Raw genomic sequence first — 14614 nt, 5'->3', positions numbered from 1 at the left:
TCCAAATGAACCGTTACTGATGCATCCAAGAGTTAACACTTGCGCACTACCGACCATGCTGAGCTTTCTCTCGTTTTAAACCGCTTTTATATGTTCCCGATACGTTTGTGGGTCGTTTGACGTATATCCGCGGAATATTGGTTGTTTTGACACAGTGGTCGCGACTAGCAGACTGTTGGTTGGTCACGGTAAAAAAAAATGTAAAACAGCAGTATCTTCATCATGTTTCGTCATGTCGATTGCCTTGTACTGTAATTTTACCCTTGGTCGCAGCTTCCCAACAATCCTAATTATTCACTTTTAGCGAAACATTGATGAGTACCGCACATTTGTATCTATCGCAGGGTTAATCTGTCAAGGATCTGCTGGGAGCACACCGGGAAAGGGTGCGCCACCTTGGACACGGTATGACCGCACTTCTCTTTTATATTGAGGCAACAATGAACGAAATAAGAGCTTCCGTTCAACGTGTACGAATTCTAGGTCTTAAGCTCCCGCTTCGTCAATCGAAAATGCAATTTACTTAAACCTTCCATAACAGAACACCTGAATAAGCGATGTGAACAGTGCTTCTTGGGCAAGGTTATGAATAAACATCTACAATGGGGGCTGTAAAACAATGGTAAGGCACGCACACACAGACGTGTGCTCCCGTTTTTCTGTGCCTGACGTAGTCAATGCGTCAGTGACATCAACGGTGGATTTTGTTTTGCTAATCTTTTTCTCACCTTCCCCTCATCCCAAGTGCACACTATCTAAGCAGGCTATGTCCTAGTTATCTTGCCTGCCATTCAGTAATTATATCCCCCTCTGTCTCCCACTTAGTAGTTGCTTTTTAGCGCACCTCTTGCAAAAGTAAGAAACACGGACTTCTCATATCATAAATGTTTGTCCATGGACAGCTGAATAAACGATGACCACGGACAAGCATATACTTACGTTTGTCAGGTTAATCTGCTTGTTAGAGTTTGATTCTTTACTTAAACGTGCTAGCATCAAGCCACATCTCTGGCATGAATGGAACCGCATTCTATTAAAGGCTGTCCAAGCATTTTCCCACTACAGTATATTTGCGAGAGTCATTTATTCCCAAAGCGTTTCCCCCTTGAAGCTGTTCAAAGTAAAATATTTGTGCCATTGGTGGACGGCGCCTTCTTCAAGGAGCACTGTGACACTTTTCCAAGAAGGCGAAAAAAAAAAACATTTGCTACTACTGTTGTCTTTCATCTGCGTGCTTTTACCGTGATATTGTGCCTGCGCTTCAACATATCAGAAAATGAGCTACCAACAAGCTCTTACAGCTACCGTCATATTAAGATGAGTCTGTCATGAGCATGGGAGTCAAATTTAATTCTGGTATGAACCATGGTGCCGCAAATATTGCGTAATACATCACGTCCTCTCTCCTGGGATTTTCGAGGTCCCCTACGGTATGTCCTGCTTATGACGTCATAGATTCACGCACAAAGACTCCATTCGCCTGACTGATTGTTCATATTCAAAATTTCCTCCAATCCAAGAGTGAATGGGGAAACGGTGGCTGTTATGCCTTGATATCAAGCCTAACAACGTTCTTTGTAATTCTCTGACACTTTTCTTCAACTTTCAAGGCTAACATTTACTTATACAGATTCCTACAGCAAGATGATTCCCACTATTGTAGGGAGAAGTACAGAAACAAGTATAATTGAAGTGTAAACAATGTGAAATACATTGCAGGTGCTAGACACAATAGTAGCAATATGTAATGCCGAACTATTTAAAGAGGAATTTCAGAGATGCTCCTCAGAAGGTTAAGGAAATTTTGTATTTTACAAACATCAGACCTATTACCGAGTATGCCTCTGCAGTCTGCGACCCTCAAGTCGGAACCCATTGTGCTATGCTGGAGCGTATTCAGAATCGTTCAGCCCGATTTGTCACAAACACATATTGTTTTGATGTCCATAGTATCTGCATCAAGCAGGAGTTGAACTGGGACTCACTGGAAAAGCGCCGTTTGCGACTTAGGCTACAACTTCTCAACCGGATTTACTTCAATGAAACTACATTAACTCTATTATATATTTCCTACCACCACATTTTGTATCAAGAAGATGCGACCACAAATGGAAGATCAGTTAAACCAAGTGTCGCACTGATGCCTTCAAAAGCAAGGTTTCCAGCACTATTGTCGGAAATCTGACGTACTTAATGCACTTAGCTACTGTTAGCCGCACTTCGCATTTCGCTTTCCTTATTTCCTTGCATTGATTGATGTGATTTCACATTAGGCGATCCTTTCAATTACTTTTCTTTTTTACCAGAGGTCGAGCCAATGTCGCATGCTGTATGACTATCTTTGAAAGTTATGTTACGAAACCGAGGGGCCCGATTTTTATTAGTCATATCATAAGAAGCCAACAAACACTGACGCCAAGGACAACATAGGGGAAATTACCTGTGCTTAATAAATCAACTAAAGCAACGATAAATAATTGAAATTAAAGTGGATGAAAAAACTACTTGCCACAGGTGGGAACCGAACCCACACCGTTCGCACTTGGTGAAGGTTGTGGGTTTTTGAAAGCTGAAGGTTGTAGTTCAGGGTTTTGAAAGGTCTTTGAAAGTTGAATCTTTGTTACCTCCCTGAATTCATTTCACGCCTGTCATTGAGGCGGAACCATTGCTTTACGGAAGTTACCACTAAGTGTGGCATCAGCCATAACTTTAACTGATTGGTTTTCTGTCTGTTCACTAACAACACCCAAATTATCAGATTCATTAAAATCCGATTCCCGCATCTCAGTTTTCCTTGGAACAAGGGGTGCTCCTCTACAAAAATTGAAGTAACAGTTACAAGACTGCGATGCCGAGTTCACCCACTGAACTTTTACCTCTGCAATTCCGGTATGGCTATATTGCTCTTGTGCGCTTTATGCAAAGAGAGTGAACCTCTGGAACACTTCTTCTTGTCATGCCGCAATTTCATTGTTCAACGTAAAAGATTTTTTGAAGAACCCTTACAAAAGCAAGGATTGAATTTGACTCTTCCTTTAACTCTTTCCTTTTGGGCTACCGTACTGGGTTACAGCCACAGGAACGTTTTCTGAGGCCCTCTCACAAAACAACGACAAAACGAAGTGCATGTTAGCATTTTTCAAAACTCTTATAATGTACAGAAAATCCACAAAAATACCTGAATAATTGGCTAATAATACATGTAACAGTAGACACCTTCTATCCCAATGGAAACATACTTGTGTAACTTAGAACTTCTTGCTGGTGGAGTTGGTGCATATTACCACACAGTTTTATAACTGCGCAGACAAACGATCAGAGAGAGAGAGCACACAAGTACAGGCGCAGACTTGCGACTAACCTTTATTCAACAATGACCCCATATAAATACATACTTACTTCTAGTCGTAGTAAGTACGTAGTAGTACGTACGTAAGTAGTACGTACTTATATGTGGTCTTTGAGGATTCTAGAAGATTCTGCAGCGTCACCTGCAATGGAAGTGCAGTGGTCATGGCGGAAGTAGGTAGACGCGTTCCTGCGCGATCCTGCAAGGGCTCAAACTTGGCCGTCAGGCCTAGCAGGCGGCGACTGCCGGTGAACAAGGGTTTTGACGGACGAAAGTGATTTCGCGTTCGATGTGCCAAGCAATGAAACCGACGCTGAAGTAGCGCGTGGGTAGAAAAAAGAGACTACAACGACGTCGCGTTGTCGGTTCCTATAAAGTGCTATTGTCTGTGCTGTACGACAGGTTTCTTGTCTGCTACTAGGATGTCACAATAGAAAGGTAAGCGCTGCGATTATTGCAATGGCTTTGCGGAGGTCACGAATAATTACTGGTGTCAAGAGGCTAAACTGGCGACGCCCAGGGAGATTCAGGGAGCACTGTGCACATTCGATGTGGTACAAAGGGCCAAACGAGATCCTCGAACTGCCTTTCCTCTCTGCCAAGCGTCTTCTATCCATTAACACGCGCTGAACCACCCCCGACAAGGCGTCCGAGACAGCCGCAGCAGCAGCAGCAGAGGGAAAGTCGTTGTAAGAAGCAAAGAAAGCTTTGCTGTAACTGTTAACGCTAGGGAACCCGCCAATAGGTTCTGTGTCAAAAATCATACCATCAGCTATGTGTGGTACAATAGCGAGGCTGTGTACCAGATCCCGATTTCGTGCACCCAATCGTATACAGAACAGCCGAGCCTTTCCTTCACGAGCGCCTGCACGAGCAAGGTAATAACGTGAAAAAAAAAAACACCGACGAATCCTATTCTCCCTCATGCTAAATTTCAGGCAAGTTCCATACGTGTTTTCACTTCGCGATATATTGAGGCATCACACCGATCACGGCACCGACTGGCAGAGCCGCAACGCGCGGCGCTCTATATAGACAGGCAGCATAGTTGCCGCTCCTCGGCAATTGCAATTTATGCAACCCTAAACTTTAGCGCAAAATATTTGCGGCAAACGTGGGCGTACGTTTTCTTTTTTTTTATTTTGCTTTCCGCCAGACCGCTGGTGCCACCACTCCCGCGATGATGATGATAATTTTTGGCGTCCGTTTTGAAACGAAGCGACGACATAGCAACCTACCCAGCTGAATTTAATGCGGAATACAATCATGTTTTTCGTTTTTTATTGTTGCATTTTTTTATAAATCACTTAATATTCGTTTTCTTCCTCAAGCCTTCTCGATCTGCTTTGTAATGCTACCTATGTTGATGATGATGCTGATGTTTGGAACGGATGAATGGATAGATGGATGCTGTGAGCGCCCCTTCTCGAACTGGGTGGTGGGTTGCGCCACCAAGCTCTTCTTATTATTTTGCTTAATGTCCTACTTATGTTACAAAAAAAAATAAAAAAACAAGGAATTCGCCTAACCAAACTTTCTTTAAGCCCTTTTGTGAACTTATTTTTTTCAAGCCTCCGTTTTTTCTTTTTCGCTACTTTTCTTCCATCAATATTCTAATCACCGCCTTCTGCGGACATAACTTTCCCCCTGCTCTGCCTGAATCCAAGGGTTCAAGGATGCCAGTGATTCCTAAATCGACCGCTGGGCAGATATCTTCATAGTCTAATACAATATGCGCTATAGTTTTCCTAGCTGTACCGCATCACGGAAGCAGCGGTGGCGTAGAGGTAGAACACCCGCCTCGCGTGCAAGAGGTCCGTGGTTCAAATCCCGGGGCCGCAATTTTCCACCGGATTAAAAAAAAAAATCCGCGTGCTGATAAAATTGCATAAACAGGCCTGGAGTGTGGCCTGATCCCGGTGACCAGAACCGGTAACGCACTCCCTCACCAGAGCAGGATTGGCCACCCTGGTGCAGTACTTGGCCACAACCTCCTATATGAACAACACAATCAAACCCCGGCCCTCAGTCCCCAGCAGCTGCGAAGCAACTGACCACGGCGGCGGTCAGACCTGCGACGCTGCAGAGGGTGCTAAGAATCACTGGCTCCGGACAGGCCGCCATTGGAATATGAACCTGGCAACGTTTAACGCTAGAACGTTATCTAGTGAGGCGAGTCTAGCAGTGCTATTGGAGGAATTAGAGGGCAGTAAATGGGATATAATAGGGCTCAGCGAAGTTAGGAGGCCAAAAGAAGCATATACAGTGCTAAAAAGCGGGCACGTCCTGTGCTACCGGGGCTTAGCAGAGAGAAGGGAACTAGGCGTCGGATTCCTGATTAATAAGAATATAGCTGGTAACATACAGGAATTCTATAGCATTAACGAGAGGGTGGCAGGTCTTGTTGTGAAACTTAATAAGAGGTACAAAATGAAGATTGTGCAGGTCTACGCCCCTACATCCAGTCATGATGACCAGGAAGTCGAAAGCTTCTATGAAGAGGTGGAATCGGCGATGGGTAGAGTGAAAACTAAATACACTATACTAATGGGTGACCTTAATGCCAAGGTAGGCAAAAAGCAGGCTGAGACAAGGCAGTGGGGGAATATGGCATAGGCACTAAGAATATCAGGGGGGAGTTATTGGTAGAGTTTGCGGAAAAGAATGATATGAGGATAATGAATACCTTCTTCCGCAAACGGGATAGCCGAAAGTGGACGTGGAGGGGCCCGAACGGCGAGACTAGAAATGAAATAGACTTCATACTCTGCGCTAACCCTGGCATCATAAAAGATGTGGACGTGCTCGGCAAGGTGCGCTGCAGTGACCACAGGATGGTAAGAACTCGAATTAGCCTAGACCTGAGAAGGGAACGAAAGAAACTGGTACGTAAAAAGCCGATCAATGAGTTAGCGGTAAGAGGGAAAATAGAGCAATTCCAGATCAAGCTACAGAACAGGTATTCGGCTTTAACTCAGGAAGAGGGCCTTAGTGTTGAAGCAATGAACGACAATCTTGTGGACATCATTAAGGAGTGTGCAATGGAAGTCGGTGGTAACTCCGTTAGGCAGGATACCAGTAAACTATCGCAGGAGACGAAAGATCTGATCAAGAAACGCCAATGTATGAAAGCCTCTAACCCTACAGCTAGAATAGAACTGGCAGAACTTTCGAAGTTAATCAACAAGCGTAAGACAGCTGACATAAGGACATATCAGGGGGGAGTTATTGGTAGAGTTTGCGGAAAAGAATGATATGAGGATAATGAATACCTTCTTCCGCAAACGGGATAGCCGAAAGTGGACGTGGAGGATAGTAGTGGATGGATAGTAGGATAGTAGGATAGGATAGTAGGATAGTAGGATAGTAGTAGTGGATAGTAGGATAGTAGTAGAGGATAGAGGATAGTGGACGTAGAGGATAGTAGGAGGATGGAGGATAATATGGATAGAATTGAACATGATCTCAGGAACGGAGGAAGCCTAAAAACAGTGAAGAAGAAACTAGGAATTGGCAAGAATCAGATGTATGCGTTAAGAGACAAAGCCGGCAATATCATTACTAATATGGATGAGATAGTACAAGTGGCTGAGGAGTTCTATAGAGATTTGTACAGTACCAGTGCCACCCACGACGATAATGGAAGAGAAAATAGTCTAGAGGAATTCGAAATCCCACAGGTAACGCCGGAAGAAGTAATGAAAGCCTTGGGAGATATGCAAAGGGGGAAGGCAGCTGGGGAGGATCAAGTAACAGCAGATTTGTTGAAGGATGGTGGGCAGATTGTTCTAGAGAAACTGGCCACCCTGTATACGCAATGCCTCATAACGTCGAGCGTACCGGAATCTTGGAAAAACGCTAACCTAATCCTAATCCATAAGAAAGGGGACGCCAAAGACTTGAAAAATTATAGACCAATCAGCTTACAGTCCGTTGCCTACACACTATTTACTAAGGTAATCGCAAATAGAATCAGGAACACCTTAGACTTCTGTCAAGCAAAGGACAGGCAGGATTCCGTAAAGGCTACTCAACAATAGATCATATTCACACTATCAATCAGGTGATAGAGAAATTTGCGGAATATAACCAACCCTTATATATATAGCTTTCATTGATTACGAGAAAGCATTTGATTCTGTCGAAACCTCAGCAGTCATGGAGGCATTACCGAATCAGGGCATAGACGAGCCATATGTAAAAGTACTGGAAGATATCTATAGCGGCTCCACAGCCACCGTAGTCCTCCATAAAGAAAGCAACAAAATCCCAATAAAGAAAGGCGTCAGGCAGGGAGATACGATCGCTCCAATGCTATTCACGGCGTGTTTACAGGAGGTATTCAGAGACCTGGATTGGCAAGAAATGGGGATAAAAGTTAATGGAGAATACCTTAGTAACTTGCGATTCGCTGATGATATTGCCTTGCTTAGTAACTCAGGGGACCAATTGCAATGCATGCTCACTGACCTGGAGAGGCAAAGCAGAAGGGTGGGCCTAAAAATTAATCTGCAGAAAACTAAAGTAATGTTTAACAGTCTCGGAAGAGAACAGCAGTTTACAATAGGCAGCGAGGCACTGGAAGTCGTAAAGGAATACATCTACTTAGGGCAGGTAGTGACTGCGGATCCGGATCATGAGACAAAAATAATCAGAAGAATAAGAATGGGCTGGGGTGCATTTGGCAGGCATTCTCAGATCATGAACAGCAGGTTGCCATTATCCCTCAAGAGAAAAGTGTATAATAGCTGTGTCTTACCAGTACTCACCTACGGGGCAGAAACCTGGAGGCTTACGAAAAGGGTTCTACTCAAATTGAGGACGACGCAACGAGCTATGGAAAGAAGAATGATAGGTGTAACGTTAAGGGATAAGAAAAGAGCAGATTGGGTGAGGGAACAAACGCGAGTTAATGACATCTTAGTTGAAATCAAGAAAAAGAAATGGGCATGGGCAGGACATGTAATGAGGAGGGAAGATAACCGATGGTCATTAAGGGTTACGGACTGGATTCCAAGGGAAGGGAAGCGTAGCAGGGGACGGCAGAAAGTTAGGTGGGCGGATGAGATTAAGAAGTTTGCAGGGACGACATGGCCACAATTAGTACATGACCGGGGTTGTTGGAGAAATATGGGAGAGGCCTTTCCCCTGCAGTGGGCGTAACCAGGCTGATGATGATGACCGCATCAAGCACATGCTTTTTCTTCTTCCTTGCTATCTCTCGCTTTATAAGTGCGTGTTCTAAGGCACCCTGATATCGCTTCGGAAAGCTATCAGCTTCCCTTTGAGTTAGTACGAACTGTTTCTTTCCTGATTTTGTTTTTTCCTCTTAAGTAGTTACTCATGGCAGGTTTCTTTTCCATTGCCACCACCCATGAGATTATTTGAGCCTCTCTGACTTTCCGCTTTACGTTCTTTGTTGCCATGTTGCTCACCCTACAAGCGGCACACTTGTTGGTAAGCTTCCTAGTTCTTTTCATTCACTGTGAATCCATGTTTTCCCTGTACAAATGCCTGAACACTCACCCAGCCCATTTACTTTCTTCCATTATCCGCATTCGCTCTTCATAATCAATTTTACTGTGAGCTTCCCTCACTTCAAAAACTTGTCCAGCCCCGATCGCCATGCACAGCTTCATGAGAGTAGCTTGTTGGGCTAGCTGGTGCATGGTTATGCTAGGAGACTGCCCGCAAAATTGAAAGTAGAAAAAATCGAGGAGCAAACATAGACAAAGCTACAAGGAGGTGGTTGTACTAACAACTGAACTTCATTCATCAAACCGACGTCCTCCAACTCCGTACTGAGCATGCGCAAGGCACAAGATAACAAAAATACCGTCAACACCTTATCTATACACGTCTACACTTATCGAAAAATAAAAGCTCTTTCGAGGTGAGGAACACAGATGGCGCGCTTACACACTTCTCGGGGCCAAGTTTATAGATGCGATAGGCTTGAATCAACTCTCTCTCCTGCTGAGTCTTAGCCGCTCCCAAGAATGAAACGTCACTGAAAATGGCACAGCATCCGCACTTCTTACAATGCAGCAGAAGATTACCTCCTGTGCCTGGGTGTATTAGGCTCGCATGCTCATGCATTCGATCATTCACACAGCGACCGGTTTGTCCTATGTAATCTCTATCATATTTCAAAGGAATACTGTACACGACACATGTGTCGCACGTGTGGTGCTTTACAACATGCTTGGTATTGCACACACTCTTTCGCGAACTGTGCTGCGAGACCCTCGTGCAAAGTTTTGCAAGCGTACAAGGCTCAGAACAAACCAATCTGACGTCGTTTCTTGCCGCAACCTTTTCCAAACTGTGTGAAATGCCATGTGCATACGGCATAACCAATAAGTTCATTTTTTTATTTTTGTCTGGCACTTCGCGATCCCCTCTGTTTTTCATTTTCAAACGCTTGTTTGCTAGGAATGCCAAGTCGTCCCCATGAAACAAACATTGAACCTTCTGCTCTACCACATTGCCCGCCTGTTCGTATGAGAGATTAAACCCGATATTACTTCCTTCTACCACCCTTTCCATCCTCACCATGTGCATCATAAACAGCAGTGGGAATAAAGGGCACCCCTGCCTCAGTCCCTTGTGGATAACAAATTTATCCTCACTTCTTATCCCTTACCATCCAACGCAAACGGCATTTTCTAGGTAAATCTCTCTTAATAGCTGTATACAACCGTCGCCCAAGCCTTCCCCTTTGTCACGGTGCGGCATTATTTGATTCGGCGAAGCACCCATCAAAGGGTCGTAATAATAGGAGCCGACAAGAGCAAGACGGTTATTGCCGACCACTCGGGCAAGCGGCCGAAAAGGGTCGAAAGCAGGTTTAGGGATTATTGTCTTTTTGTCGTCGGCGTGACCGTGACGCTGCGACAGCTTTTCGTAGGAACCCCTGTGTATTCTCTGCCCAGTACGTGCATTGAGACGCTTACTCAGAAGGCGAGGGTGCGAATACTGAGAAGTATGTGGTGTGTCTGTGCAAACATGTGTCCACGAAGTACTGACAGTGTATATGGTGCCTCTGTGCAATCCCGTGTCCACGAATTGCTGTCGGTGTAGGTGCGCCGGCAGCGCCATATGGCTGACTGCCTTCGTTTCCACTAGGTTTGTGAACAATAGAGGCCCACCACCACGAACGCTAAGGTGTGCATGAGTGCTGCAATACAAGTGCGCTACCTCTAAATGCAGAGCGGTATCACCATCTGCGCTCGCGCTTTGCGCTCGGTGTGTCGTCCTCTCACGTCCGTGTCGTTTTTTGTTGCGCATTATCATTTGAGTAAGCTATCACCCGTTCGCTCGCCCCTCATTAAAGGGGGTGTGGCCAAGACCTTGGGAGGAGCCGGGATTCAATTGGATGAACTTGATTGGATCGTCACCAATATCTGCCGCCGTTCCCCACCATAGGGAACTAGGGGAAGGAAAAGTCATTTAAATGAAGGTTTGAGACCGAGCTCGGCAGTCTAGAGTCTAGAAACTGAGCCTACAATTTGCTGAAAAACGTCAAGGAACTAGTGCAGTCCAGTATCTTCACGGCCGCCTAGCCGCATCTAAACTGCGAGTTACTAGTTGGCGTAAGAGACGACAAACCAACGTCTACAAAGAAGCTAACGGTAGTTCCCCCCAGGTTAGCTCAACCTACTCGAATGAAGATGTGAGACCTAGACTCCCGGGAAACCCAGCCCAGCAATCGCATCCGCCGCAACGAGATCGGCTTGCCAGCGTTGTTGAGAAAAGCTCTGCCATCGATTTCAAGCTTTATGGACTTGCTGCTGCTGCCCTGTGATGCGTATGCCATCATTTGCTTTCTTTTGAACTCTGTTTAGCTGATCACCGTTAAATGTGTTTTGTGTAGTGTTAATTTCTACATTTACTGTTAACTGTTCGTTGTATTTCTTTTGTATTCATCATCAATCTAGGCTAAGTGCATGTGTGTTAGTGCTCTTGTGTTCTTTGTGTTTCTTGTAATCGTTGTGTAATTGTCAGTCGATAAATTTTTTTTTCTCTTTCTCCCGACTCTGACTCCTTTGCTGTGCTCGCTTGATTACAGAACGACCAACCGGCTTGCTTACCGCATCGACAACTTCGTGCCGACGGCGAACAGGTGACAAGCCGTGACACCTTCCAGAATATCCCACAGAATGTTGCGGTCTAAATGGCCATACGCTGCTGTAATGTCGAAAAAGGCCACATATACTGGTCTCCTTTCTACTCTGGATATTTCAGTAGACTAAGTAAGGACAAATAGTTATCGTCCAAACGCCTATTTATCCAGAAGCCATTCTGAATTTCTCCCAAAATGCCATTCTTTTGTGCCCATGCTTGCAGCTTTAATTGCCTGCATTGCTAACCTGCATATTACCGATGTAATTGTTAACGGTCTATGTGAGTGAGTGCTATATTTCTAACCCTTGCCTTAATATATTCAATTCATCGTCCTTTTTCGCCAACTGTGTGGTATTCGCCTATCTTTTAAACTTTTTTCTACTGCTTTCAACAGAGCTTTCATCCTTTTTGGATCTAGTTCATTATTCAGCCTAACGGGAACCTCGTCCAGCCGTGTGGCTGTGTGCTTCGGAATTCCGCCTGCAGCTTTCTTCCAGTTGAAATTTGTCAGCCGCGGCTCCTTTTCTATCTAGTTCTCTTTCATGTTCTTTCTTTCTTCAAGTAAAACCTAGTGATTACCTTGGAAAGATGCGGCTGCTATTTTTCGGATACAATCTATTGCCATGTCCCCTTCCAGTTTGTTACCATCTTCGTCTAGAATATGTTGCTCTATTGTTCCAGGCTTCCTGCCTAATAAGTGTATGTGCTTCCAAAACATTCTAGGTGCTGCCTAGGTGCGGCTGGATGAATGGACGGACTGACAGATGGATGGATGGATGGATGGATGGATGGATGGATGGATGGATGGATGGATGGATGGATGGATGGATGGATGGATGGATGGATGGATGGACGGACGGACGGACGGACGGACGGACGGACGGACGGACGGACGGACGGACGGACGGACGGACGGACGGATGGGAACGGGGCGGTGCGTTGAGCCAGCGAGCTTTTGCTGTTATACTGCCTAGTGTCTTACCTAGGTTAAAAAAAAAGACACGGTGAACTCGCACATCCAAATTTCCTGACCCCATATTGTGAACTTCGCTTTTGTACGTCTGCGGTTTTTGTCTTTTCCCTAATTTTTTTCCACCAATCTTCCAATCGCCTCTTACTGTTCACTATTGCAGACATGTTTACTTTCTGCCTGCTCTCGCTTAACCCAAGGACTTCAAGGAGGCCAGTGGTGCCGAGATTGACCGCTCGGCAGATGTTTTCACATTTTAATAAAATATGCTCCATAGTTTTCCTAGCTTTACCGCAGCCAAGTACGTGCTTCTTCTTTCTTCTTATATCTGGCTTTGTAGGTGCGTGTTCTAAGGTATCCTAGCCTCGCTTCAAAAAGTAATGACCTTCCCTTTGACTTATCATAAATTGTTTCTTTCCCAATTTCTTTTTTTCCCCTTATGTAGTTACTCATGGCAGGTTTCATTTCCATTGCCGCCCCCCATGAGATTATTTCAGCCTCTCTGACTTTCCGCTTGAGGTTGTTTGTTGCTGCGTTGCCCACCCTAGAGGCCGCATACTTGCTGGTAAGATTCCTAGTTCTTTTCCTCCACTGTAAATCAATGTTTTTCTTGTAGAGATGCCTCAACACTCTCCCAGCCCATTTACTTCCTTCCAAATCCCTCATCGTTCTTCATAATAAATTTTCTGCGAGCTTCCCTCACTCCTAACTTTTTTAAGCCTATATCACCATGCATAGCTTCATTTGTAGCCTTCCCGCTAGCGCCCGACATGGAGCCCGGCATGGAGCCCGACATGGCGGTGCCCGAATGGCGAAACTAGAAACGAAATAGACTTTATACTGTGCGCTAACCCTGGCATCATAAAAGACGTGGACGTCCTCGGGAAGGTGCGCTGCAGTGACCATAAGATGGTAAGAACTAGAATTAGCCGAGACTTCAGGAGGGACCGGAAGAAGCTGGTACACAAGAAGACGATCAATGAGTTAGCGGTAAGAGGGAAAATAGAGGAATTCCAGATCAAGCTACTGAACAGATATTCGGCTTTCCCTCGGGCAGAGGACCTTAGTGCTTAAGATATGAACGACAATCTTATGGGAATCATTAAACAGTGTGCAATACAAGTCGGCGGTAACTCCGTTAGACAGGATACCAGTATGCTATCGCAGGAGACGAAAGATCTGATCAAGAAACGCCAATTTATAAAAGCCTCTAACCCTACAGCTAGAATAGAATTGACAGAACTTTCCAAGTTAATCAATAAGCGTAAGACAGCTGACGTTAGGAAGTATAATATGGATAGAATTGAACATGCTCTCAGGAATGGAGGAAGCCTAAAAACAGTGAAGAAGAAATTAGGAATAGGAAAGAATTAGATGTATGCGTTAAGAAACAAAGCCGGCAATATCATTACTAATATGGATGAGATAGAGATTTATACAGTACCTGTTACACCCACGACGATAATGTAAGAGAGATTAGTCGAGAGGAATTTGAAATCCCACAAGTAACGCCGGAAGAAGTAAACAAACCCTTGGGAGCTATTCAAAGGTTGAAGGCAGCTGGGGAGCATCAGGTAACAGCAGATTTGTTGAAGGATGGTGGGTAGATTGTTCTAGAAAAACTGGCCACCCTGTATACGCCATGCCTCATGACTTCGAGCGTACCGGAATCTTGGAAGAACGCTTACATGATCCTAATCCCTGAGAAACGGGACGACAACGACTTGAAAAATTATAGACCAATCAGCTTACTTTCCGTTGCCTACAAAGTATTTACTAAAGTAATCGCTAATAGACTCAGAAACACCTTAGACTTCTGTCAAGCAAAGGACCATCCAGGATTCCGTAAAGGGTACTCAACAATAGACCATATTGGCACTATCAACCAGGTGATAGAGAAATGTGCGGAATATAACCAACCCTTATATATAGCTTTCATTGATTACGAGAAAGCGTTTGATTCAGACGAAACCTCAGCAGTAATGGAGGCATTACGGAGTCAGGGTGTTGACGAACCGTATGTAAAAATAGTGAAAGATATCTATAGCGGCTCCACAGCCACCGTAGTCCTCCGTAAAGCAAGCAACAAAATCCCAATAAAGAAAGGCGTCAGGCAGGGAATACGATGCAAAAGGATAGACAGTTGGGCGAGTTGGTACGGTAACATG

At 44.8% G+C, this 14614-nt stretch overlaps 2 protein-coding genes across 2 annotated transcripts in view; one reads left to right on the top strand and one right to left on the bottom strand.

Moving 5' to 3' along the window:
* The window catches only part of LOC135918838 (uncharacterized), a 337804-nt gene that overhangs the window by 177621 nt on the left and 145569 nt on the right, over positions 1-14614 (top strand). Inside the window, exon 7 of the mRNA XM_065452520.2 lies at positions 345-405. Coding sequence (XP_065308592.2) covers positions 345-405 — 61 coding nt within the window. The remainder of the gene's footprint in view (positions 1-344; positions 406-14614) is intronic.
* The window catches only part of LOC135918849 (uncharacterized), a 192904-nt gene that overhangs the window by 108394 nt on the left and 69896 nt on the right, over positions 1-14614 (bottom strand). The gene's annotated exons all lie outside the window — the stretch shown is intronic.

Source organism: Dermacentor albipictus, chromosome 9, assembly GCF_038994185.2.
Source record: "Dermacentor albipictus isolate Rhodes 1998 colony chromosome 9, USDA_Dalb.pri_finalv2, whole genome shotgun sequence".
Taxonomy (NCBI): domain Eukaryota; kingdom Metazoa; phylum Arthropoda; class Arachnida; order Ixodida; family Ixodidae; genus Dermacentor; species Dermacentor albipictus.
This window is presented reverse-complemented; position numbering and strand designations above follow the sequence as displayed.